The 24340-nt window shown below is 37.0% G+C and overlaps 1 protein-coding gene across 28 annotated transcripts in view; it reads right to left on the bottom strand.

Annotated features, from left to right (window-relative positions):
* The window catches only part of NRXN1 (neurexin 1), a 681984-nt gene that overhangs the window by 524705 nt on the left and 132939 nt on the right, over nucleotides 1-24340 (bottom strand). For 3 of the 28 annotated variants that reach the window (XM_064709399.1, XM_064709398.1, XM_064709395.1), the window contains exon 1: nucleotides 18117-18243. The exons of 23 other annotated variants lie outside the window; for them this stretch is intronic. Coding sequence is in view for 1 of the 5 variants with exons in the window: in XM_064709394.1 (XP_064565464.1) it covers nucleotides 18122-18158 (37 nt within the window). In the remaining 4 variants the exon portion in view is untranslated. Of the gene's footprint in view, nucleotides 1-18116; nucleotides 18244-24340 lie in introns of those variants that run through there. 2 more of the 28 variants (XM_064709394.1, XM_064709400.1) reach the window with 2 other exon arrangements.

Below are 24340 nucleotides of genomic sequence, written 5' to 3' on the forward strand. Positions count from 1 at the left end.
GCACAAGTAATTCATCTTGGCTTGGAGCACCAGTCCCATTACCTCCTGCTAAAGAAAGATTCCTTAAGGCTAACAACATGCTCTTTCTTACCTCCCCCCCTAGTAGCAGAATGTTTACTTACAGGTAGATCATTTTTCACTGGCTCCCAATTTCAGAAATGCACTCAAGGAGCAAAAAAAAAAAAAAAAAAAAAAAAAAAAAACTGGAATTTGTCTTAAATGCTTAGTCACCCAGCAATCAAATAAGGCAATGGCAAACCATCTTCAAAAGAGACATAGTCAAGAGCAAAATGTTTAAATTGCCAATCCAGTCATCCTGGCAAGCTTGTATGCATGTTTAAGAATGATGAGTTATCTAGCTGGTTGTTTTAATTAATAAATAAAAAAGATAATGCCTTTTGCACAAAACTAAATTTGAACTTGTAGTTCAAATCTACTCTCACTACTTTCAAGCAAATACCAGATTTTCTGTGGTTAAGAAATACAAATCAGGTCTTGGAAGACTTTCAAGGACTCCAACCCCAAACAAGGTTATTAACTCCCATAAAGCCACAGTTTCATAAGCTGCCTAAGCAGATTCAGGAGTGTTTGGGAGCAGGTGGATTTGCCTTCAGCACACACTCACAACATCTCCTTTCCTCCTACAGACACTCCCATCCTGCTACATGGCAACACAGGCCAATAAAAGAGCTGACCAGGCCAGGAGTAAATAATGATTGAGAAGATATTTTTGGATCTTGGTGTGGTTCCAAAGCTCACCTGCTTAACGGAAGCAGCATGGAGCTGCAGCCACTGCACAGGGGGAAGATGAAAGCATTTCTTGGGCAAGAAGCCCCCAGCTGACACTTGTGCTGTTGTTAACTCACAGAAACAGCCCAGTGATAGCAGCAACTTGGTCAAAGTGGCATGGAGTTGTGATTATGTGACAGGAAAATGCTACAGGTAAAATATTGAAACCCTTAAACTCTGCATTCAGCGAGCTGCTCTGCCACAGACACTTCTGAGGGTCAGGTAAGTGATTTTTATCCCTTTATGCAGCAGTGTCCAGTTTTTGAGATGATGGCCATCACAGAAAAACTAACTTACAGACTTTCTCTGTCTCCTTATTTTACCAGGACAGCTGACTGAGAAACTTCACTAAGTTATGCAATGGTCAACATTAAAGGGATGAGTCATTTTTCCTAAGCTAATTGCTCACAAGGGTGAACAAAGTAGACAGCATTTAGCTCCTTGAGCAGTGCAAAGAGAACCACACCTGCTGAGTCTTCAGTAAGGGACAAAATGCTGGTTCATGAGCACTTGTACTAGAATATAACTTACAATAGAAATTATGCGCTCACAGGCTCCTTCCAGCACCAGCTCTAGAATTTAAATAAAGATCCCAGTTACATTGCATTTCTTGACCATCTGATTTCTCATAGTTTTTTTTCAAATCATTGTAACCAAATCAAAGTCAAGCAGTTACAAAATGGTTATTTGGCTAATTAAAGGAAGCAATGCATCTGCTTCCCCATCTCCTCAAGTCTGTCAGTCCTTTTTACATGAGTCTAATCTCCTAGTCATCCCTCACATTCTACAAACCTTGCTACCCTGAGTGGTAGCAATTTTAATTCAAACCCAACAACCTTTCCCTTTTTATTACTGCCTTCTCTTGTACTACATGTGTTTGCTGCTTTTGTCTTCAAGCTAAAACAAGCCTAGCATTAAGAACAAACACTGCTTCATTGCATATATGTATAATTATGAAAAGTTTTAAACTGTAGCATTTGTTTCTGGAGAACACAGATATCTGACCAAGCTAAGAAGCATTCTTCACCTCTTCTACAGGATTTTAACCCATTTCCCCCACCACAACATTTTCAAGCTTTACCACCACAGATTTGCTGCTGTGTTGGGGAAAGTGCAGAGTTCCCACCACATGCTTGCTATCATACAATCACTTATTAAAGACTTAGCAAACATGTTCAGAACTGCTTTCCACAGAAAGTTTTTCCTTCTCCCAGCTTTCCTCCTGCATACTCTGAGGAAATGTATCTATTCAACACCTAGAAATTAAAGTAGTTGCCAAACCTCCCTGCTCCAAGATCCCCTATATGTAAGTGTGCCTGAAGTTGGAATAGCATCCAGCTCCCTCTGGGTGCTGCTTTGACACTCCCCAACAAACCCCTGGGTGGAGACAGGAAAGGAAAACAGTACAGGGAAAAGATAAAACCCCTCTGTCTCTTTTCTGCAGTGGTTATAATTAAATTTTAATATTTTGCCTACAACTGAGGCAGGGGTAATAAAATATTTGCTTTATTCCCTGAAAACATAATAGTTCTGTATGAAGGCACTCATAATTCACATGTGACCTCTTTCTCAAATCCCCAAACTTAGCGAACAAACATTCATCCTCAATCACATCTAGAAGCAACAGTGAAAAATAATGGCTGAAACTGGAATACTTGAGCATGTTTAATTGCTTTTTTCTTTATTCCCCTCAGCTAAAAACCATTTAATTAAACCCTACTACAAAGCAGAGTAGAGCACATAAGCAGGGTTCAGCAGCTGGTTATGCAGCCCCGCTGTAGCTGGCAACAGGTCATAGCTGTGAGTGTGACCTGAGGAACCAAACCATTTATCTGGAGAAGGTAAAGGGACAAGTAAGTTCTTAAAACATCATCACAAACTCTTGTTCTGGTCTCTAAATAGAGCTCCTTTCATCTGTACCTTATCACACTCACAGGGAAATGAGTAAAAATTTACATTTAAGCACTACAACATGTAGGCACATGTACACATTCACCCTCCTGCAGCACATTTTAGTATATCCTACCTTTGTTCTTTTTTTCCTTTTCAAACCCCAAAGAGTTATCACCAAAATCTTTATATTGGCTTCAAAACAGAGTAGCTAAAGTAACTGAATAAAACCACCTCTTCCATATTAAAATGCAGTTTTAAGCATTTCAGAATCTTCAGATCTTCCACCTTTATTAAGCAGATCAGCATTATGCTTATTAAAGCTCCAGGATGCCTTTGATTTTTCTTGCCTTTTTTCCAAAATGACCAGAATATTTTTCATTGATATGCATTAATTTTCAACATACATTTCATGTGTATTGAGCCAAGTTTTTCAAGTTGATTAAACACCAACAAGAGACATCAGTTTTGCTGACTTTTGAAGACTCAGACAACCCGCAGTGTTTCCAAGGCAAGCATTCAGAATCCAAGAGCACAGGAAGCTGCAGAATCAGAAGATTGGGTACTGTGGCTTCTTCCACCCTTTCTTTTTAAATTTAGATGATTGGAAAGATCTAAAGGAAGCCATGACACTATAAGGGATACTGCAATGCTTTGAGAGCTTGAGGTTTGCTGAGGAAGGGCAGAGGGGGGCAGATAAGGTATAGCTGGCTTGGAGCTTTATGTTTTGGTTTCTTTGGGGTTTTTTTTGCCATTAGCCCACCTCTCCCCCCCCCTTTTTTGTTTTACCTTTTTGAGTCCTCTGTTTCTATTGCAGATGCTGGCAAGAATCCCCACATTTTATTACAGGTAACCACAGAGGAAAGGCTCCTGTCCTTTTCTGGGCACTCCTCAGCAACACGGTGTTTTAGAAGAGCCTTAACTCTCCATGCAAATAAATAATGTATTGCTATGTATATAGAGGAAGACAAGTATTCCATTCAGGATGCAGCCTTTTACAACCTCAGTTAATGGCTTTTGGGATCATCATTAGAACTGCACAAGAGCAGCATTTGGGAAAGATGAAAGCCATTCAGGAATGAGTCAAATCTCTCACACTGTTTCTTAACAAATTACCGATCTTGCTGCAGAGAACCCTAATGCACCTCCAATTTCAATGACAGGCATAAGGCCTAATGGAAAAAAGAAAAATAAAAAGGCTCTAATAATGTCATTTACTCAGCTTCTCTCAGCACAAGAATGGAGCAGAGAAAAAACAATCCAAGACATTGAAGTGTCTTTTAGGCTCTTACACACCACACTCATGGACATGAATCAGAAAAAAGGCCATTTTTGACTACAGAATACTATAGTATAAACACAGTTTGTTGTTCTTGAATAAGTCTTCCAGATATTTGGCATGTTCCTTAAACTTTCATGGAGCTCTATTCCACCTATGTCACTACATTACTCCTTTAAGTCTAGAAGCAGACATTATTTTTACAAGGGATTGGATTATTAGAAATTATTAACTAAACAGTTTCAATACCATGTTATCAGACAACAGGGGACTAGAAAGGACATCCTGGGTCACCAATTTCACCCTGTCCTTTTAGATGTAGTCCAATTACTTTTCTTAATACAGGAAGGGCAAAATTCTACACACAAGAGTTCACTATGACACTCCAATGGTCTCAGCAGTTCATAAGGACAGCAAAAAAGAACAGCAGTGCAAAAATCTTCCACTCCACCCTCCCAGTTTGTGCCTGCCTTTCATTACCTTGTCTATGCATATTGATTACAGAAGGGCTTTAATGTGAGTACACCACTAGATGTTCTCATCTCATCAACCACTTGCAAAACACAAAGCAAAGGTACATGTTCAGCCCTCAAAACCCTGCCTGCTTTTATGAGTCAAAAGGAAATTTACTTCTCAGAGTTAAAAAGATGTCTTCAAAGACAAGACATTTGAAAGCTCTTTTCCCATAAATACCCTGGCTTCCATAGAAGTTAATATTTCAGAGGCAGAATGCAATTAGTCATCAACAGCATGTTTTCAGTTGTCTTTAAAACAGGTTCCTTAAAAAAAGCCACTGCCCCACAACAAGGGTAGAGACCATTCTGGACTGTAATCAGATATATACCCTATCCAGTTAAACCCATGTCACCATAAGGCACTGGAGAGACTGCCCTACTCTTTCTTCAAACCAAAATAATGCCTGAAAGCATGTAAGGTTAAGTTTTCCCAAGCCTCAAATTGATAGAAATATACTTTTACTGATGTGGTGTTTGCAATCAGTCAACTGGCCCCACACACCACAAAGTCCTGCTTCAAATACTGTAAGACAACAGATATTATCAGCAGGAATTCTTGTCTATTTATTAACATAAACTCCACAGAGCTTTTTTACACATTTGGAGTTGCTATGCAAGCATTTTGAACTGTTTAAATGCAGAGGTACCAGGTAATATTTTCATGATTAAAAGCTTTGTATAAGTTTGAATGTGATATTATGCTTGCAGAGTTTCTACAAATTCCTTTTAAGAGGTTAGTAAGTAAAGCCCATGCCATAAGAAATACATACATTTTTGATCTTGGTTGAATCAGCAGAATTGTTTTTAAAAAAAGCCAATGAAATACATTTTCCTCTCAAACTGATGTTTTATACTTGAAGTTTAGTTTCTTTAATTTTGCAAATAACCTATCAAATACCAGAAGCAATCTAAGAGCTCTGTATTAATGAACAAAGCAGAGTATGAGAACTGTCTAGATATAAGCTGATAGCATAGCAACACAATATCATACATTCTGAACAGTTATTACAGAGTTAGCAGCAAACCTACACATTATACTTGCAAAACTTTTGTGCATATGGTGTTTTAAGATGCTGGTTTGAAGGTACTTCATCCCTACCTATGAAAATACAAAGAAATTACATTGTTTTACATATGATAAAGGCGTACATGAACACAGATGCATTCACTCTGCATACAGAAATTATCCTTACAGGAGGAAAAGCTGCAAAAATGGCAAGGCACAAAACGAGCTTCAAGTAAGGAAGGATTTCTACTACTGCGTCAATAACCATTCATTGACACAGAGACAGAAATCCTGTGGGAACAAAGACTGAGGTGAGGCAAAACCACATCCAGGAAGGGGAAATACAAACAAATCACCATCCCAGGCTCCAAAATGCTGTGTCACATGACAGTGACAAATAATTAAGGAGAGTAACTTTAAACTTGAAGGGCTGATTTTGTGTCACTCATATGACAAACCACCTATACAAGCATTTGGAAGGGGCAATCAGCTCCACACCAGCAATAAGCAGCCAGTATCTGTATGAAGAATTTGTATCCTTTTATTGCTAAGGGATGGTTACTGGCATTCGCTGAGCACCCTGCTAATGAATGCTGGAGAGCAAGCTAAATATGCAGAGCACGGTATTCTCTGCTCCCTTTCTGATCAGGCTCAGCACAGACTTGTTCCCTAAAAAGGACTCAGAAGCCTGGATGTGGGAGCAGCAGAGCAGTGCAAAGGCAGAGGTTGCAAATGACCATGCTCTATGTTGTCTACTCCAATTACAGTGAAGATGTTTTACATTTACTTCCATTCAATTACTTGTTATTCATTCAAGTGATTCTCAGGAATACTGAGATTTAAATAGCATGCATTCAACTGCACAAATGAAGGTGGGAGATTTTGGTTGATTAACATAGCTCAGCCATTGCTTTCAAGAGACAAATCAGAAGGCAAGATTCCTCAAAAAAAAAAAAAACCCTGACTACTTTAGAGCCTGCTTATCCCCAGCACAAGGAAAAAAAGCCAAAAAACCTGACAGGGCACTTAGTGACTGGTGGAAAATTAATTTGGGTCACTCTACAGTACAGTTGCCATGGAAACTGCATGCCAAATGTAGTAGGCATGCTCTTCATCAATGTTAATATAACATCAGCTATTCTCCACGAATTTCTAATCAATGTAAAACAAAGCACATTTCATAACTGGAAATATGTTAAAATAAAACTCGTATCACCATACAGCTCCTCTCTGTCAAGGAAGAAATGTCACCACCTCTTTCTTGTGCATACAGTAATCTGTCACATCATTTTAATTTCTTGAGAAAATTTCCACACCTAAATGTCACAGAAAAATAAGAATATCTGACTAGAAGTAGCAGGGGAAGGGTCAACCTGAAGGAATTTTTTTTTTTCCTAGATGCAGGAATTTAATACCTGTGATTTTTTACAGTAAAGCTCTGGGCTAAAATGTAAATTCAGTAATACCAGTTTGAACTAAAACAAGTCTATTTGCTTTATACAAGTAAGACACAACTTTATCTGACCTTTTTTTCAAGTCATTTACAATCTGACCTCAAAAAGACACACTTTTGACCAGATGTGGTAAGAAGCTAAGGCCTAGAGCAAAGAGCAGCTTTTACACCTGCATACCAAACCTCTTCCTTTTTTATTCTGATTATTATTTATTTTTATGGTGAACCTTTGCTGCTTTAGAGCCTGTTTTAACTCTTAAAACTTAAACATGGTTGAGCACTATGAAAATAGAGATCGTAGTTTTTCTCCTGGACAGTATAAGACTGATTTAGTTTTAGATGTTATTCCAAAGACAGTAGAAAGCAGTACATTTATTTATATAAATCTATACAAATAAATCCTTGATGCTACACAAATCACCACTCAAAGCAGAGAATATCCCACTCCCCATGACAAAATAAATCCATTTCCTCATTCCCACTAATCACATCACACAAATATTCAGACAAACATAAGACCATTTCACTAGCATTTTACTTTTCACAGTGTGTCTACACACCACAGCAGGCTGGTTAAAACAGACTTTTGCAGATTACCATCTTTGAAGCCTCTTATTACATAAACAGAGACCCCAGAACACCATAATGGTGGGCTTGCATGAAAGATTGCAGTGATGATGACGCCTGTTCAGCATTTATACTACTTCAAAATATCATTGCACTGCAGGCAGCTGTGTCACTTGGTGGTTCACATAGCCTGAATGTGATCTTGGGGTCTGGTAGCTTCCTCCAAGACAAGTTTATAGAGCACACAGTTGATTGAATCAAAAAGAGGAGTTTAAAACAGATCTCCACCTTCTCTTGAGTGCCTCAAACAAAAAAACCCAATTTTGAACTTTAAACTCACAAAATGGCAGGAGTTGATTTAGGTACTTTAAACCTGTATCCAAAATTTGTATTTGACAGAGCTGCCCCAAACTACAAAGCTGAAATAGGACAAAACTATTAGTCTTTGGTGTTAGACCAGGCAACAACACGCCCTCATATTACAGAACACATTCAAGGGTTTTAATCTGGATTAACAACTGAGAGTTCCAGATGCAGCCATTCCAAGTATGCTATTAAGACAAAGGTAAATAAAGTGCTCAATTCTTTACTTATTTTACAGGAACTTGAACACCAACATCTCAAAAGGTGTTCATTCCACAGGTAAAACAATTGAGGACCCTATAGTTCCTCCTAATTCTTGAGGGCCAGAGAGCAATTACAAAATTTCTCTTCATTTCCTCCTTTTGAACAAAGATAACAAAACAACTTTTTCAACCTTTAATCTTTTTGAAGTAATTTTGTTCTGTAGTAAAGAGAATAATCATCAACAGACTTGTAGAATCTGTCCTAATATTAAAATTGCCAGAGCACTTCAGTACTTGGTTTTCAAAACATGGTGGGCAGAACTGTGCTTAGCTTGTAGTATTTTATTCTTATTAAACATTAAGAGGTGAGAAGATTTTTGCCTATCTGCCATCATCTAACAATAGATACACACAGAAGATAGTAAAATAAAGAGTTGTATATTAAATATCAAATATAGTTAATATATTAAATATATTTGCATTTTAAAATGGTTTAATTTTCATTTAGTTTTCCCTTTAAAAATACTCATTGTGTCAGTACCCACTTGATAAAGAAAGAACAGACTGCAGAGCACTCAGAGCTTGAGAGAGTCAGGATGTTATTCTGAATCCCAATTTCAAGCATAGATTGCCACCCTCTTAAGAAGAAGCAGCCTAAGTGAAACAAAGGTGTTTTTTGAGACAAATGCCCAGTTGAAGAAAAAAGCCTAAGGTAGAAAAATAAAGAGTCAAAACAAATTATATAAGCAATTTGTAGTGAATGCCAAGTGGTCATGGCTGGTATGCTGCACTTAGGTTTTGAATTATTTGAATGACCATTCAGATGAAAAAATGTGATATTTTCCACAATAAGATTATTTTCCAAGTAGATAGCTTTCAAGGTTGTTTAATTATTTCATAACCACAATAGTTTGGCTTTTTAGGTTAAGCAAATAATGCTTTGAGCACAGAGGAGTTGAGAACAAACAGTTTCAATTCAATGAATTCTTTATCAGCATGAGAATTTTCTAAATGTACAAAATGATGCTACTCCCTGAACCTGTCACTGTGGACCCTTACAAGAAAAAACACCAGAAGAGTTTAAAGTTTCAGTTCTGAATTCTCTAATAATTCTCTAACAAATCCTTATCCAGTCCTTGTTTTATGGCTGGGAGATGCACACGCAAGTACTTTAAGTTGTTTTTGCCACATATGGAGCTACAAACAAACAGCTAACAAATCCAGATTCATGGTTTAGCTGGCAAGAATAATGATCTGAAAAACAAAAAAGCCCTTTCCTTTCCACAGAACAGTTTTTAGTATTCAGATTTACAATTCAATTTAGCTAACCCATCTGACTGGAAATCATTCACAGGCAGTATTGCTGTCCTGTCCCCTAAATAACCAAAATCCTATGTGCTCTTCATTGGCGGCGCTTCCAAATCCTCTTTGTTGAAGCTGCTACGTTTCCCCACTGAAGCACTGAGGAGCTGAAATTAAATTCAAGTCCTCCATGGCAACAGTATAATTTGAGACTATGTCTGTCATATTGTATGAGAACCTTCTTACAATTAAGCAATTTATATAAGAGACCCAGGAAGGATGTTGCACTCTAAGTTAACAGGCACCTTCAGACAAGGAAGGAAAAAAAAAAAAACAACTCATGTCTCATGTCTTCAAATCCTATCAAGTTTTAGTCTTGGCACTAGTGAATACTTCAGCGTCTGAGGTGAGTCAGATAAGGACCAGAAGCACAACATAAGGCAGTGAGGGAACATGAGCATTAGAAATTCAAGCTTTCAGAGACTTGTGCCATATGCAGGGTTTGAGGCAGTTGAGAAGAATTTGATGGCCTAAATTTGAGTTGCAGGCAAAGATATTAAAACGCCTAACAAATCTTACAGGTTTCAATGAAATGAAGAGTTTCTCTGTACTGTAGAGACTCACAGAGAGTAAATGTCAGTAATTCAGAGACTTGAAAATAAGCATAGCATACCTTATATAGTACTCACTAATGTGGTCAGAGGGGATATTCAGGATGAATAAACTGTCTTGAAAAATAACTGCTACAATCAAGAGGTTACAACTGGAAGTAGCATGTATTTTTAAACAAATCCCTTTTAGTAGTTAAGAACTTGTTTTGAAGTTTTCTTTTGAAAACTTTGGAAAGAAGAAAAATCCAAACCCTATTGACATCTGGCGCAAGTGTTAAGCACTACATTCAATATCCCAGGACAAGTTGAGCATATGCAATGTAACTGTCACTAAGTTACAGATTCTTTCTGATTAAAGTGAATAAATTAAACAGTAAAGTTCTGCCACAGATCAAGTGCAAGACTTGTAGCTCAACTGGCATTGATTTGATTTGAGCAGTGGAAAAGGTGACATGCAAACCCTTTGAAACATCAAGATGTTTCATGTTCCATCCAATTTGCTTAATACAGTACTTGAAGCTCTACATGACATAAGAAAACTTTACTGTGCTCAGCACAGTATCTTTTCCATGTTATCTTACATTTTTGGGGGAACAGGAGATGGTTAATTATTTAAGCACTGAGAACAATTAAGTGCTTAAACTGGGAACTAAGTCAGTGTCTGGTAGAACCAATGCCACGGCAGCTGTCAGCAGCTCATCCTACCCCTTGGTTTCCAGCTGGAACTCCCATAGCCAATTCCAGCTGGAACTTCCATAGCCAATACAGTCAGAAGCTGAAAAACAATATTTTATGTTCCTCACCAGCAGCAGTCCCCAAAACATCAAGATCCTGCATTGCATCACTTTCTTATTCAGACAACTAGCTTGAAAACTGAAAGAATGCGTTCATTGTATTTACATAATTAGTGACCTTATTAACTTGGCCCTTCAGACGTTAAACCCTTATCTTTACTCTTCTTTCCCAATTCATTGCATAAACTACTTAGCATAATTATAGTTTAGCATAGTTGTAAAATCCTGACTCCACTGTAGTTCAAGGCCTGCTGGCACACAGATTATGGGTTTCCATTTCAGAGCAAAAAAACCTGATGATAAAAAGCTAACCTGGACTGACACCTGCCCAGAGAGATACCTGACTTTGAATCAGAGTTCAGATAAACAACCATTCATTTTTAAACAAAACCTTAACATCACATGAATTGGGGTAGCACATTTTCTCCCCCATCATTTTAATTATAATACTACTTAATAATGATATATATAAATACATAATGCAGGTGCTAAATTCCATATGAAAGCAATTGTAAAAGATACCACTACATATAAAAGACAAATAATACAATACAAAAAAATACTGTTAGGCTCCTATTAAATAATCAATTCCAGTTACTGCCATATCAATAATTTAAACCTATTATTATTAGGCCTATTCAAGAGAGAAAACAGAATGCTCTAGGTACTTTGTGACCAGCAAACCCAACACAAACCTGCCTCAGTTTCACATTGGTATAATCTCTTGAATTTTACAGCTACAAGCAACTGAGGAAATAAAGAGCACATTTGTTCAACACTTGACAAGCGATTCTATATAAATATGTGTTCACAGGAAGTATTTAAAAACCAAAGGACACTACCCTGGCTTGCAATACCAGCCGCAGCTAAAAAATTTGGACACAATTTAGGGGGTCATGCAAAGACATATGGGCCAAAAAGCTTCAAATCAAATAAATGTAACAAAGTTAAAATGGGTTTATCAAGGACATATAACAAACTGAATATAATAGTCCATAACAGGATAATTCTGATCAATACAAGTCATATAAAGAACATATAACAAACAAAGTTCTTTCAGTTGTGTTCTTCATATTAAAGCATGTCATCAAAGATCTTTAAAACACTTAAGACTAAAATGATACTGGTTTTTCCATTATTTACACAACTATGCAAGACAGATCAGCTGCAAAGACTAAATGCCTTAAGAGCTCATTAATAAGTAGGAAATAAAAGAAAAAGAGAAAGGATTTAAATAAATGTCATATTACTGAAAGGACTACAAGTAAGTTTTCACAGCAGACAATTTCACTCTCAAATGATAATAAAGCAGGCCATTTCAAGCAGTTAAAACTACACACATTTGTAACACACCTTCTCTGCACAGCTACTGTGTGTAGTGGTCTCAGCAGAGTTAAAGAAAGCATTAATGGACTTCAAAAGCAGGAACAAGAGTGCTTCACTTTAGAAACAACAGCAAATTCAGAAAACACCCTGAGAACAATAACTCCTCATCCCCACACCCGAATCCTATTTTCATAATAAAACATAGGTCTGCTCATATTAGAAGTTTTATTGGGTGGTGCCAGTGACACCAAAACCCATCATGCAATGTAGAAATGGCAGGTCCAGCTACCTCAAAGTTTCTATTTCAGGTCTGGGGGATGCTTTTCAGGTACCTCTTCCACTAATCCCTGCACACAGGTCCCCAGGAACCACAAAGCACATTCCTCTGAATTAAACTGAAAACTCTGCTCCAAGGTTGCCTCTAACATGCCACAGGAGCAAACAGCCAGTCCACTGAGTCATTCTGGAGTTTATAAATGATTTAAAGAGGTGAAATCACTGAACCTGTATGCTCCACATTGCCAAGGCCATCAGCTCTGACTGCCCTGTTCTCCACTTACTTATCCACACTGCCTGGGAATGGTGGCATGGCCCAATAAATGAGGGTTCTGGACTCAACCAGTTTCTGCAGAGTGACAGAAACCTATTTATACCTGCCTATACTACAAATCTATATTAGGGAAATGGCCAAGTCATGTATTTTCATCCTTACCAGCAAAAATTGTTTCATTTCTGCTTTACTCACTGAGAACACAAAAGCTGGATTGCTATTATTTACTCACTGGATTACAAGATAATCAGGGGATATGATTGTTATGTTTGGTACCATAAATCCTAAACATACAAATTATCAGAACTTTCAGATGATCTTTATGTTTACAATATGCAACAAATAATGCAACTCTACAGTAATAGCACCAAATTGAATAGTGTCAAAACAGCAGGTATAGCACTCCAGCTACAAAAATGCACACAAGCATTAACAGGAAAAAGAGAAAAAGATTTAAAAGAAAATTTGAAATAATACTTCAGCAATCATTGATTTTTCACACTTTAATACATTACTTTTTCTGGAAATAACTTTGTGCTGATATACAAGCTCCTGTTTAATCTGCAAGATAAATATGCTAGTTTAATACATCCATAAAGCAGAAATAAGAAAGTGTACTGTAAATACATATTTATAAACACACAGGAGTCAGTTTATGCCACTGCAAACTGCATTTATCTGCTGACTCAAATGCTTTGCTTGCTGAGTAGAACATAACTGGGTTGCACTATCACAACTAAGAAAGCCTTTTCCAATCAAAGAGCCTGCAAATACCATTGGCACCTGTTGCTGAGAGCAGATCAGTCACATATGACTAAGTCTGAATAAGATGGGAGATGAAGCAAAACAAAAACCTGCTTATAGCATATTAACAGCATGTGATTCCTCAGGTGTTTACAAAAGGCAACAATCTGCACAGAAGTGAAAACCTTTTATGCAGAAATTCAGCTCATGATGACACAGGATTAAGAGCTGCTCCATTTGCTTCAACATATCAACAATGTGCAAGAAAGTGCTGCAGAAGAATGCCTTGATTTGCCTGACCAGACAGTTGCGGTTTTAAATTTCTGTATTTGGTGACTCAAATTTTTAATTTCAGAAAACAAGTCTATTAAATATAAGCCAACAGCAAACACACTCCATTTACAAAACTAGAGCCTAATCCTATATTCTCTAGACAATAAATAAAATACCATCTCCCATTTCTTTTTCTGTTGAAACTGTGGGACCAAGAGCTGTTTTTGCAGCCCATATCTAGTAAAATAACTTCCAAACCTCTAACTCAGATTTAACTTTCCTCCACATGCTGACTCAAACTTTCATACAAAATACAGGCCTGCAATTAAAATCCTCTTATTCACAGGCTATTAAAATTTAACAAATTTAACACAAAATATTCACAGTCTATCATCAATTCTGGAACCACTAGGACTACAGAAATCTCACTGCATTTGAGAACCTTTGCCAGGGATTTCTGACATAATAGAGGTATAATGCAACAATTCCTTTTTCTTTTAAAATGTCTCCTTCAAGTCTAGCTGCTCATAAAGTGTTCCAGAGTTTCCACATCCTTCAGTTTTTCCACACCTTTTGGTTTCAAATATCTATGGAGGTAAATAAGCTTTGGAGCTTCCCCCCCAGTTTCGCATTCTTTTCCTTTCTTCTTGATACAATATCCTGAGAAGTATTATCAGCAGACACCCCCAAATCTCACTGAAGAAAACTTATTAACTAGCATCTACTACTGGTCTGATATTGATATTCTAGGCAACAAGGAAGGTTGCCAAAGCAACCTAAAAACTGTATCCATGTCAGTTGGGTGATGCAAATGGGACATGCTGTCACTTGTTTATCTGTGTGCTGCATCCCTCCTCTCTGCCCAACACTTAGATTCTAAATGCTTTCAAGGAATAAACAACAAAATGCTCCAGTTTCACACTGCTACCAGAGCAAACTAAGTTTCTTCTTTGCAGTTCCTGTCACCACAACATGCTTTCTATCTCACCACACCAAGAAAATGCCACTGCACAAATCGCTGCTGCTCATATCGACTTCCACCAACCCATACCAGGAAAGAGAGGAGGAAGATAAAAAGGAAAATCAAACCAATAAAACTTTTTCAAGAGAAAGAATTTCATAGATTAGGGCTGCCTGTTGAAACAGTGCTGACCACAGCAGGACATAACATAAAACTAAAGTCACATTCAAAATAAGAAAGTGATCAGACAACCTCACACTGTTCACAATTTTCCCCAATGTAAACACACAGGGCCCTTGAATGAAACAGAAGGAAGACAAAACAAGAGATAATTCTTCACACAGTCCACAGTTAAGGTGTGAGTGAGCCAGTTTGTTTCAAAAATGGATTAGAAAATTAAATGGAATAAAAACTCAGCAACCAAAATCAGATACCACTTGTCACTCAAGATCTATGAGCCACAAACACTTAAAATACCCTAGAGCAGTCTTGCTTCATGCTTACCTGCACTGATGCAGTTTCTGGAGTTGTCCAGAAATAGGTTCCAGGCAGAAGAGACTCAGAAACCACCACAGGATTACATTAGTTAATATTTAAGTCTTTTTGTCCCAAACCACCACAGGATCATGTCAGAATCATGTAGGGATCACCAGTTGTTGTCATCATATTGCAAAAGTTCTATACTTTCTGGGTGATTGTTCATAGGCAGCTCCTCCCAGCACTGACTCCTTCACAGCACAGGCAACAAACTAATTCTCTTCTCAACTAGCTAACTTACTCTCTTGTAGCACAAAAAGCTAACTCACTGTTTTGTCTTCTTATTGGACACAGCTGTGGCCTATTAAGGGCAGGCCTGTTCCTAATCTTTGGTGATTAGCACAGCTGCAATTCTTCAGGTGTGAGTGTGAGCAGTGTTTCTTATGTCAGTTATTCCTCTTAAATTAACCCAAAGCCACACCCAGCACTATTTATAAAACCTCCCTTAAAAACCACTGGTGTCCTCACACCTGGGAAAGACTATGGAGCTCTAAGTTTCAACACTATAAAAAAGTATTCTGCACATCCTCAGCTGAAATGTATCTACTTCTGAGCTGGCCACAGCTGATATGAAATTGCCTCTCAAGCACTGGGATGAACCAGAGGGATAGGAGAGAATAAAGAATAATTTCCTTGGTTTTTTTTTTTTTTGGCATCCCTTAAGTTTCATAATCAGGTAGTACTGCAAGTCCCCACACATTGTGCTGTATCTAGAGGAGAGGAACAGGAAATAAAAAAAATAAATTTACTCCAATTGTTGACAATACACATATACTACAATACACAGACAATGATTTTATGATTATTGTGGGAACAAGAGGAGCCAGGTAGAGAAACTGACAAATGAAACTGGTTACTATGGAAGAATTGCCCTAAACTTTTATCCCACAACCCCTGAAAACTGTATTTCACTTCTGAGATTAGAAAGCAATTTTAAGGTTTGGGTTTTTTGGGAGGTTTTTTGTTTGGTCAGGTTTGGCTTTTAGGGTTTTCTTCCCTGTATCTGTGTGATTTGGTTATTTTTTAGGGGTTGTTTTGTTTGTTTTGTTTTTTTTTTTTTTTCCAAAATAACAAATCTCCAAAAGAATTTCCACTACTAAAAGTTCAAAGCTTCCAACAGACATAATTTAGGCTGCTTCAAAACAGAAAATGCAGATAGTTCAAATAAATATCTAATTCAACAGCTAATAACAGAACAAAAAATTCTCTAGGAGGGAGAAGTAATGTTTTAGCTTTCAGATTTTAATGCCCAAATATCTTAACCCTCTTATGGATTAAGTTGCAATGATCTTGAGTAAAGCAGCATTGTGGCATTTTTTCAACCAGAACCAGATCTGTTTACATGCTGAATCAGAGCTTTATAAATTCAAACCTGTCCAAGATTCCCCAAAACGAGCACATATGAAAACCCAGACCTGCTACACTTCAAACTCCTGGCACACTTTTTATTGCAGATGAAACAGACTCCAAGTTTTATTCTCCAGGAGAATAGAAATTCGAACACACCAACTCAGAGCTACACTATCTGAAACGATTTTGGTTTTGTAGAGCTGGCATAAAGAACAAAAACTTAAGCTTCCTTTCTGTCAAAACACATTAATATTAAGACAGAGATCCAAAAGACTTGGAAAATTGACACTTTGTAAAAGCAGCTATCAGGTTTCACACAAGGGTAGATTAAAGAATAACAGTAGGACTGAGCCAACAAATCTATCTCTACAGAGCTTGTTTCAAAGTTACTCAATAGAAATTAAAGACACTTCACTCTCCCACTAACAGTCCACAAAGGCAGGTATATCCAAACCCAGAAATCACCACCTGCCTTTAAATCCATCCTTGGCTACTTCAAATTGTTTGCCTTGATTAAATTGCATCCAGCTCAGTAGCCACAGCAAACAAAGCTAATGCCAAATCAAAGGCAGTTAATTGTACACAGTATTTTCTTTAACCTACATCTTTTCAGGGTTTGCATTTGCACTCACACCTGGGGCAAAGCCACATCACTGCCTCATGGTGGTGACTTTTCATCCTCTGTGCACTGGAACCCCCTCACACTTGAGGGAGCCAAGTCAAGGAAGAGCAGCAGGCAACACAAACTTTGCCAAAACTCAGTTTTATCAGCAAGTGAGGGCTAAGTTACCAACTCAAAGCCAGGTTGTGAGTGAAATGTCCCTACCCCATACTTCAAAGACTGCAGCCCATCCATGGGGGAAGAGGGAAAGGAAAGGGGGTAAGGGTTTAGCCACAGACAAACCCAATGTCCTGCACACACTTTGCTTCCCATGTCTTTTGTTTCCTGCTCCCTGACACTGCCAGGCTCAAAACTGGAATTAGCTGATGTACACATAAATTAATTCAATATTTTTTTCAAGATTAATTGAAATCTTGGGCAAACAGGTAATTACAAGGAGCTAGAATTCAGAATATCTTGCTATTACATGTGTGTTAATAGGTCAGAGATTTGATGAGACATCCATTAAGGGCACATTATTTATCAGACAAAAAAAACCCAAAAACAGCATCCCAGGCTTGGGAACCAAAAAGAAATCAAAATTAACATGCACATTTGTGGGGGTTGCAACCACATTTGTTAAGAAAAAAAAATACAAATAGTAAAAAAGGAATAAACACTATCAAAACCAGCTATGCATGCAGATTTTAAATCAGAGGTATTCCTATACCATTTAAAAGGGAAAAAAAAAGGAAAAACTTATATATAACATCCAGACAGTAACACATTTTACTTGAGCATAACAAAGTGATAACAGTAGAGCCCTGAAAACAATTCAAGACCTGAATTCAGAAAACACTATTTAAAATATAGAGATATTCTGACAAAAACCAGAATAATATTCTGCCACAGCATATGCCATGATCAGGAGGGCCACAATGCAGTATCACCATGCAATTTCAGAAGGTTTTAAGCATTTCTCCATACAGAGTAAAACCTTACCTCACCAGAATTAAGGTGTCTGTCCACACACAGCAGCACCATAATACTTCAGAAGGCTGCAGGTATTTGGCCTTCTTGTTCTTTGTCCCAACCTTTTATACCGTCACATTAATGCATTGCACCTGTGTGCCCACTGCTCCCTTTGGTGATTGGTCAGTGCACCTGAGCACTCCTTATCTTGTTGCTTTTAATGCTTTTCACCTGCTTAGTAGCTGTAGCCTACTAAGGATGACTCTCAGCCACAGCCCCACTCCCAATTACCACAAACTTTGTTCTTACAAAGTTCTATGTTAATGTGCTAAGACATTGTCCACAATAGGGCATTAAAATATTCTTGTCTCAAAACTAAAACCAATATGAATTTTAACTACAGAAAGTAATAAAAAGAGCTATAACATTTGTAAATTATTTTAATATTTAAATTAGAAATGACAAATTTATTGTAAATTCTTTGTAGGAAAAATTAACTGAGGGTTTGATGCTCTATGTTGAAAAAATACTTCAGTAAGGTAGGTTAGGTTAGTTAGGTACTTAGTAATTTCCAACAGAGAGAAATTCAGCAGATGACTCGAACGCTGCACTTTTGATGCCATTTCCCTGTATGACTAGAACAAGACACAATGCTAATAGAGCCAGTGGACCAGACAGGACAAGATTTGCCTATTTTCCTACTGCACAAAAGTTACAGTGCCGTCTCTACCTAATTACTTCACAATATAATGCAATAATTAAGATTTTTATCACTGAAACTACCCCCTTTGTCTCTCTTAATTCAGCCCCGTGTTGTATATAAATAATATTGTCTTATTTAATACATGAAAAAATAAGGCATGGGGGAAAAGATTTCTCTAAACCCAAATGTAGCAAAAAAGTGCAACACAAATATTTTGAAGAAGCTGGAGTCCAGATCTGGATTGTCCAAACAAAGCTTTGTATATTATTGCAGATTAACACCCCAGAATACTAATACTGACAGTGTTCTGACACTGTAAGGGTAAGATAAACACACACACATCACAGCAACTTTTGCATATGGAAAACAAATTAAAGTATGACAATATTTTTCTCGAGAGGCAAGGCTTTATAATCGTGGCTGCCATGCACAATGCAGAGTGTAACATCTTGCAGAATGTAAGGGTGTTTGTTGCACAGCAATTTCAGCTCTGCTGCCAGCTCGATTATCACCATACCGTGCTGGCAAGTGCAGCTCTTTCTCTATGAGAATATCTCAGAGCAGATTTCATTGTTGCTAGGGAGCTGCACAGCTCGAGGGCCCTGAAGGAAGAACAAATGCTGCAAATTGGTGGTACCCAATCAACAGTCAATCTGTTTAAGGTCCATTACTTCTCATTACCTTTTAACCATTATTTACTTTCTATTAGTTCAGACAGGATGATTCTAAAAAGGATGGCTGAAAAGGGCCAACTCAATAGACACTTTTTCAAGCCAATCCTCATTATTTTTGGTATAATTACACCATCCATCAAAAGATAAATACAATCTCCAGTCCAAACTGGCATTGTGTCTAACTTTGCATCAGCTACTTGTGGACATATTTGGAATGTGATGATGGGAAGGACATGAACTTTTTCATACACAGCTCTCAGTATTATTTCACTGTTCAGGACATGAAAGCTGTAAAGCCAAGGACTGCAAAACTGAGTCTTTTGTAGGATAATCCTAATGAAAATTCAGGACAGGATTTTTAGTGTAATGTTTTGATAATGGTTTAAATTATTGAGAGAAGGACTTTTCTACATCTGTATCACCTGAAGGAGATTAGCAGAGTGTTTCTTAAAGGATGAAGACTTCATGATTCTGATTTCCAGTGCTGAGCTCTGCCATATTAAAGAGAACTGTATAAAGTTACAAAAAGTTGCCTGAACTTCATGCCCAAATTCACAACTCCTGGGTGTCTTTTCAACCTGTGTAATTCATACATGCACTTTTTTGGTTGGGTTGGAATGACTGTACCATTGTAGCAGCCTGCCACGTGTGTTGAAAGGTGGATTTCAGAGTTAGCCAAACTTATCCTTTCACAGAGAGTGAAGAATAGGACTGAAGAAGGAAAGGGGATCAATCCTGTTCAAACACTGATCTCTCGTATTCAACCTACCTCACTGTGGTCAATATCAGCCATCATTAGTCAGTGAAGTTTCAGGGAAGAGGGAGATTTCTTGCCAAAAACACCTCTTAATCTTTGCATGGAAGGAAAAAACAGAGTAATCCAGGATTAAAACCCAGGCTGCCCATGTGTCTTATTTACAGGCAACTTCATTTGTTTGTGCAGCAGACCCTTTTTAAATGGTTGATGAAACTCATTTGTCCCGACATCGATGGGATCTGGGATAAGAGGTGTCTCAGCTATTGGTAGATCAAATTGTTAATTCTGTATTCTGCAAAAACCCTCCACTTCATTCTGAACTTCTGAAACCCCTAATATCTTTCAATTTTAAGTTTAGTCTCAACTTATATTTTCTATGAGAATTTTTAGACACTTGGAATTCATCCTCAACAAACGAGCTGCATTTTTTGTCCGTCTTGATGTAATAGCTATTAATGCCTCATTATCTGCTTTTGTTCTTACCTTCTTATATTGTAACACTTCCATTGCTGAAATGTTATGAATATTTTAGTGCCTAATTGTATGTGCATTTTCATTTATTGGTATCACTTTCTGAAGGTGTTACTGGAATTGTGTTCTTCATGCCATGGTATTCTCGGCACAAGTAACTTTGCGCGGAACCTCTTTGCAGTGCATTAAAATCTTTAACAAAGATGAAGTCATTTTCAGACACATGACTTCCAATAATTTCTTTTTAACCTTTGTCCCTCTCTTCACAAATCATCTCCTGCAAAAATTCCCACTTCAAAATTTTCACCTTTCACCAATGTAAAAGTGCATTGAATGCAATCTACTTCCTTTTTTATAAATCTGGTTAGTGCCCCAAGGAATTTGAAGTTTTACTGCAAGGCACATGCACATAAACACAGAAGATAACTCCAGACTGATGAAATGTTGCCCGTTGTGTTTATACACCTTGTAAGATTTGAGCAGCAAATGCCAAACACAAATTCATAATGCCATTAACCCATTTGCTGCTCCAGTAGTGTGATCTTAATAAAAGTTTGCTTTTGTTTGAATTCACAGTTGCTGGTTGATAATATAAGTGACATAGAAGAGCCAAGGGAGTGTGAATTGATCTGACTACAATGCAACTACAAAGATTTTGCATAGTATTCAGCAAATTATTTTCAACATGAAAAATATTTTAAACATAAGAAGATTTAGGAATTGCTCTGCAGAAAGCCATCTCTTTTATTTATGACAAAGAGTCTGCAGATTCCAGCTCTTTCATTCCCTCTGTCAATGCAACACATGAGTTATCTGCTGTCACTGTGAGTGCTCACCAATTAATCTTCAGCTGCAGCCCTCTTCTAGAACATGTCACTGCTGTGATTTTGTTTCCCTCAGATGGCTTTCCTGTTATTATGCTCTCACATTTGGATTTGTATCTTAATTACATGTTAATATTTCTCTACAAGGAAGGGGGTGAATCAATCTCATGAATTAATAGTGAACAGAGTGATAATCCAGGAAGGATAATGCATTGATAGAAGTGCTCTCATGGGATGTATTCTACAAGATTGAAAACAACAGCTCACAAAGAAGTGAACTGATTAGAAGTGATTGAAGGGGAATGAAAGTTGAGGATGGGCAGAACAGACCAAAGACAGTAAAGTTTACTTAAAGAAGAAGAATATTAACTTATATTATTAATATAATTATATTAATTCATATGAAATTTTGAAAAGTGAAGTCATTAAAACCTATTTAATTTATTTAACAATAATTACGGATGCATCTTTTTCCAGAGTCCTTTCTTTTCATTTACCTTGGTATATACTAGAGGTGATGTAAAGGATCACTCCCAACAACTTGCAATTACATGAGAAAGCTTTTCCAAAATTTGCTGTATGCTACTAAAGAACTTCCTTTCTGCTTTCCAGCCAGTAGGAAACATAACCAGGGCTAAACTGAACTGCCAAGTGGTCAGAAAAAAGAGTAGGTGGAACAAAAACTAAAATAGAACATGCATGACACAGGCCAAAATCTATATACTCATGGTAGAATTTTCCTCTAATTGGAAACATGTAGATAAAATTCCATTTAAAATAGACTTGGAAAAAAACAGTCAAAATGGAAAAAGAAACTTTGCCTAAACACTGCTCTATTTTCGTAGATTTTTTAAAATTATTATTGTTGAGAGAACCATGGAGGTTTTTATTTCAACTTTTTTTTTTTTTCCCAGATCAAAACTTCTCATCATTGTTTTGCCTTTTCTTTCCATAAAAGGCCAAGATTGTCCTAGAAGCTTTGGTAAATTAAGGAGGAACTGGCAGATGGTTTGTGAATACAAGCAGTTTTGAAAAACAAGCTTCATTGAAAATTTACTTTCAAGCAACTGCTCCCAACTCCAATTAATCTACTGTGAGAAATAAGGAGATAATGCTTTTGTGCTTTTTATTCCAAATATGGCTTATAAAAGAGACACATAGAAAAAAAATACTTGGAACCAAGCACTCTAAATAAAAAGTGTATGTCTTAGGTAAAAAGTGAAAATGTATTTGTAAAGAAATCTGAGAACATCCCACAATCATTAGGGGGGAAATAAAAAAAAACAAATGGGAACAAAATGTGTCATGGAAGAGAGTGAATACTGTCATTAGGGCTGTAAGTCTGTTATTATACGTGCTTAGAATTAGCTCTGAATAACTACAGATGAGGCAACAGTAGGAATTTCAGCTTGTGCTGGGATCCAAATTTGGTTTAGATATCTGATATTTCCACACTGTTTAATCAAAAACTGTTACATGAGGGTAGACTTAGTTTTGTTTCCTATGATCATTTCATTCAGATTTAAAGAGAATTTATCTGACTTTAATCTCCTCCTCCATTTCAATAGTAATAATTTTCCATATCTAAACCATCTAATAACATCCAAAGCACAGACACTGTGATTTCCATAAAGAGATTTTCAGATTTTAGCTAGAAATACAGCAATCAAAGCTAGAATTTTCTTCTCTGGTACTGGTATCATGTTCCTAGTTACTTATTCCTGATACAGAAATATTTTTTTTCCAATAATGAGCTTGCTATTGATATACTTTCTTCTCAGTATTTGCATTTTTTAAAACAATAATGAATTAGAGCAGCAAAGGCAAAACATATTACTTTTTTCTGTTAATTGCACTTGTTGTAGCTTGAGTTTATGAAGGGGCATCAAAAGACCATCTGAAAACTTTCAGTTCAAATCTCTCCCAGTTGCAGCTTACTTTGCCCATTTCCATTATTTAAAATCTGCATCGTTAAACCTCTAGCACATAAAAGAAACATACAATTTTTAAGATGTTTAGAATGAGATATCATGTCTGTGCACTCTCATTAATTTCACACTTTGAAAGAGTTCCACAGTCCTTTCCAGAATCAAAGTATCACATGTTTTCACTGGAGAGATATATAATAAGACTATTAAAGAGTTTTTGAATCATTAAAACCTTCATATATCTTAATATCCTCCTCATTTTTTTTCTTTTCCATCAAACAATGATGACTCAGCTTTTAATATCTCATTCCTTCATGCAATTATAGAAGATCAACAACAAAGCCCCTTAAAATAAAAATGAGGGATACAAAGAAGTGTTCTGAACATGGACTAAAAGGTTCCTCATGTGTGCAAATATGTTTTCTGAAAGGCTCACAAATGAGAAATTTTTAAATAGGCTATTTATATTGCTGGGTATTGATGTTCTTGTTACAATTCTCAGTACAATATATTAAGCTCAAAATATTGCCCAGTAAACAAGGAGTTGATGAAAAATCAGAATTCAATAATATTCTTCTAGTATCAGCAGGGAAGAAGAAATACATTTTGAAAGTATCTAAAGTTAGTACCAGAGGGAAGCTAAAAGCACAAAGAACTATGAAAAATGATCAACTTTAATTCAACAGAACACTTTTAAATAGGTGTTGGGCTCCAAAGACCTCTTGATCATTCTCTGTTTCTTTCAAAACCCCAGCCAACGATCTGGACTCTCATTTAAATGAGATATGTCTGCAGGAAACTTAAGAAGCCATCAGAGACTTCTCATCACCATCATAATCATCTGCAGCTCAGTTACTGAGTTGCAAAAAGAACTACATCCCATTTCAGCTTTCAGTC

This window comes from Zonotrichia leucophrys, chromosome 3, assembly GCF_028769735.1.
Source record: "Zonotrichia leucophrys gambelii isolate GWCS_2022_RI chromosome 3, RI_Zleu_2.0, whole genome shotgun sequence".
Classification (NCBI taxonomy): Eukaryota; Metazoa; Chordata; class Aves; order Passeriformes; family Passerellidae; genus Zonotrichia; species Zonotrichia leucophrys.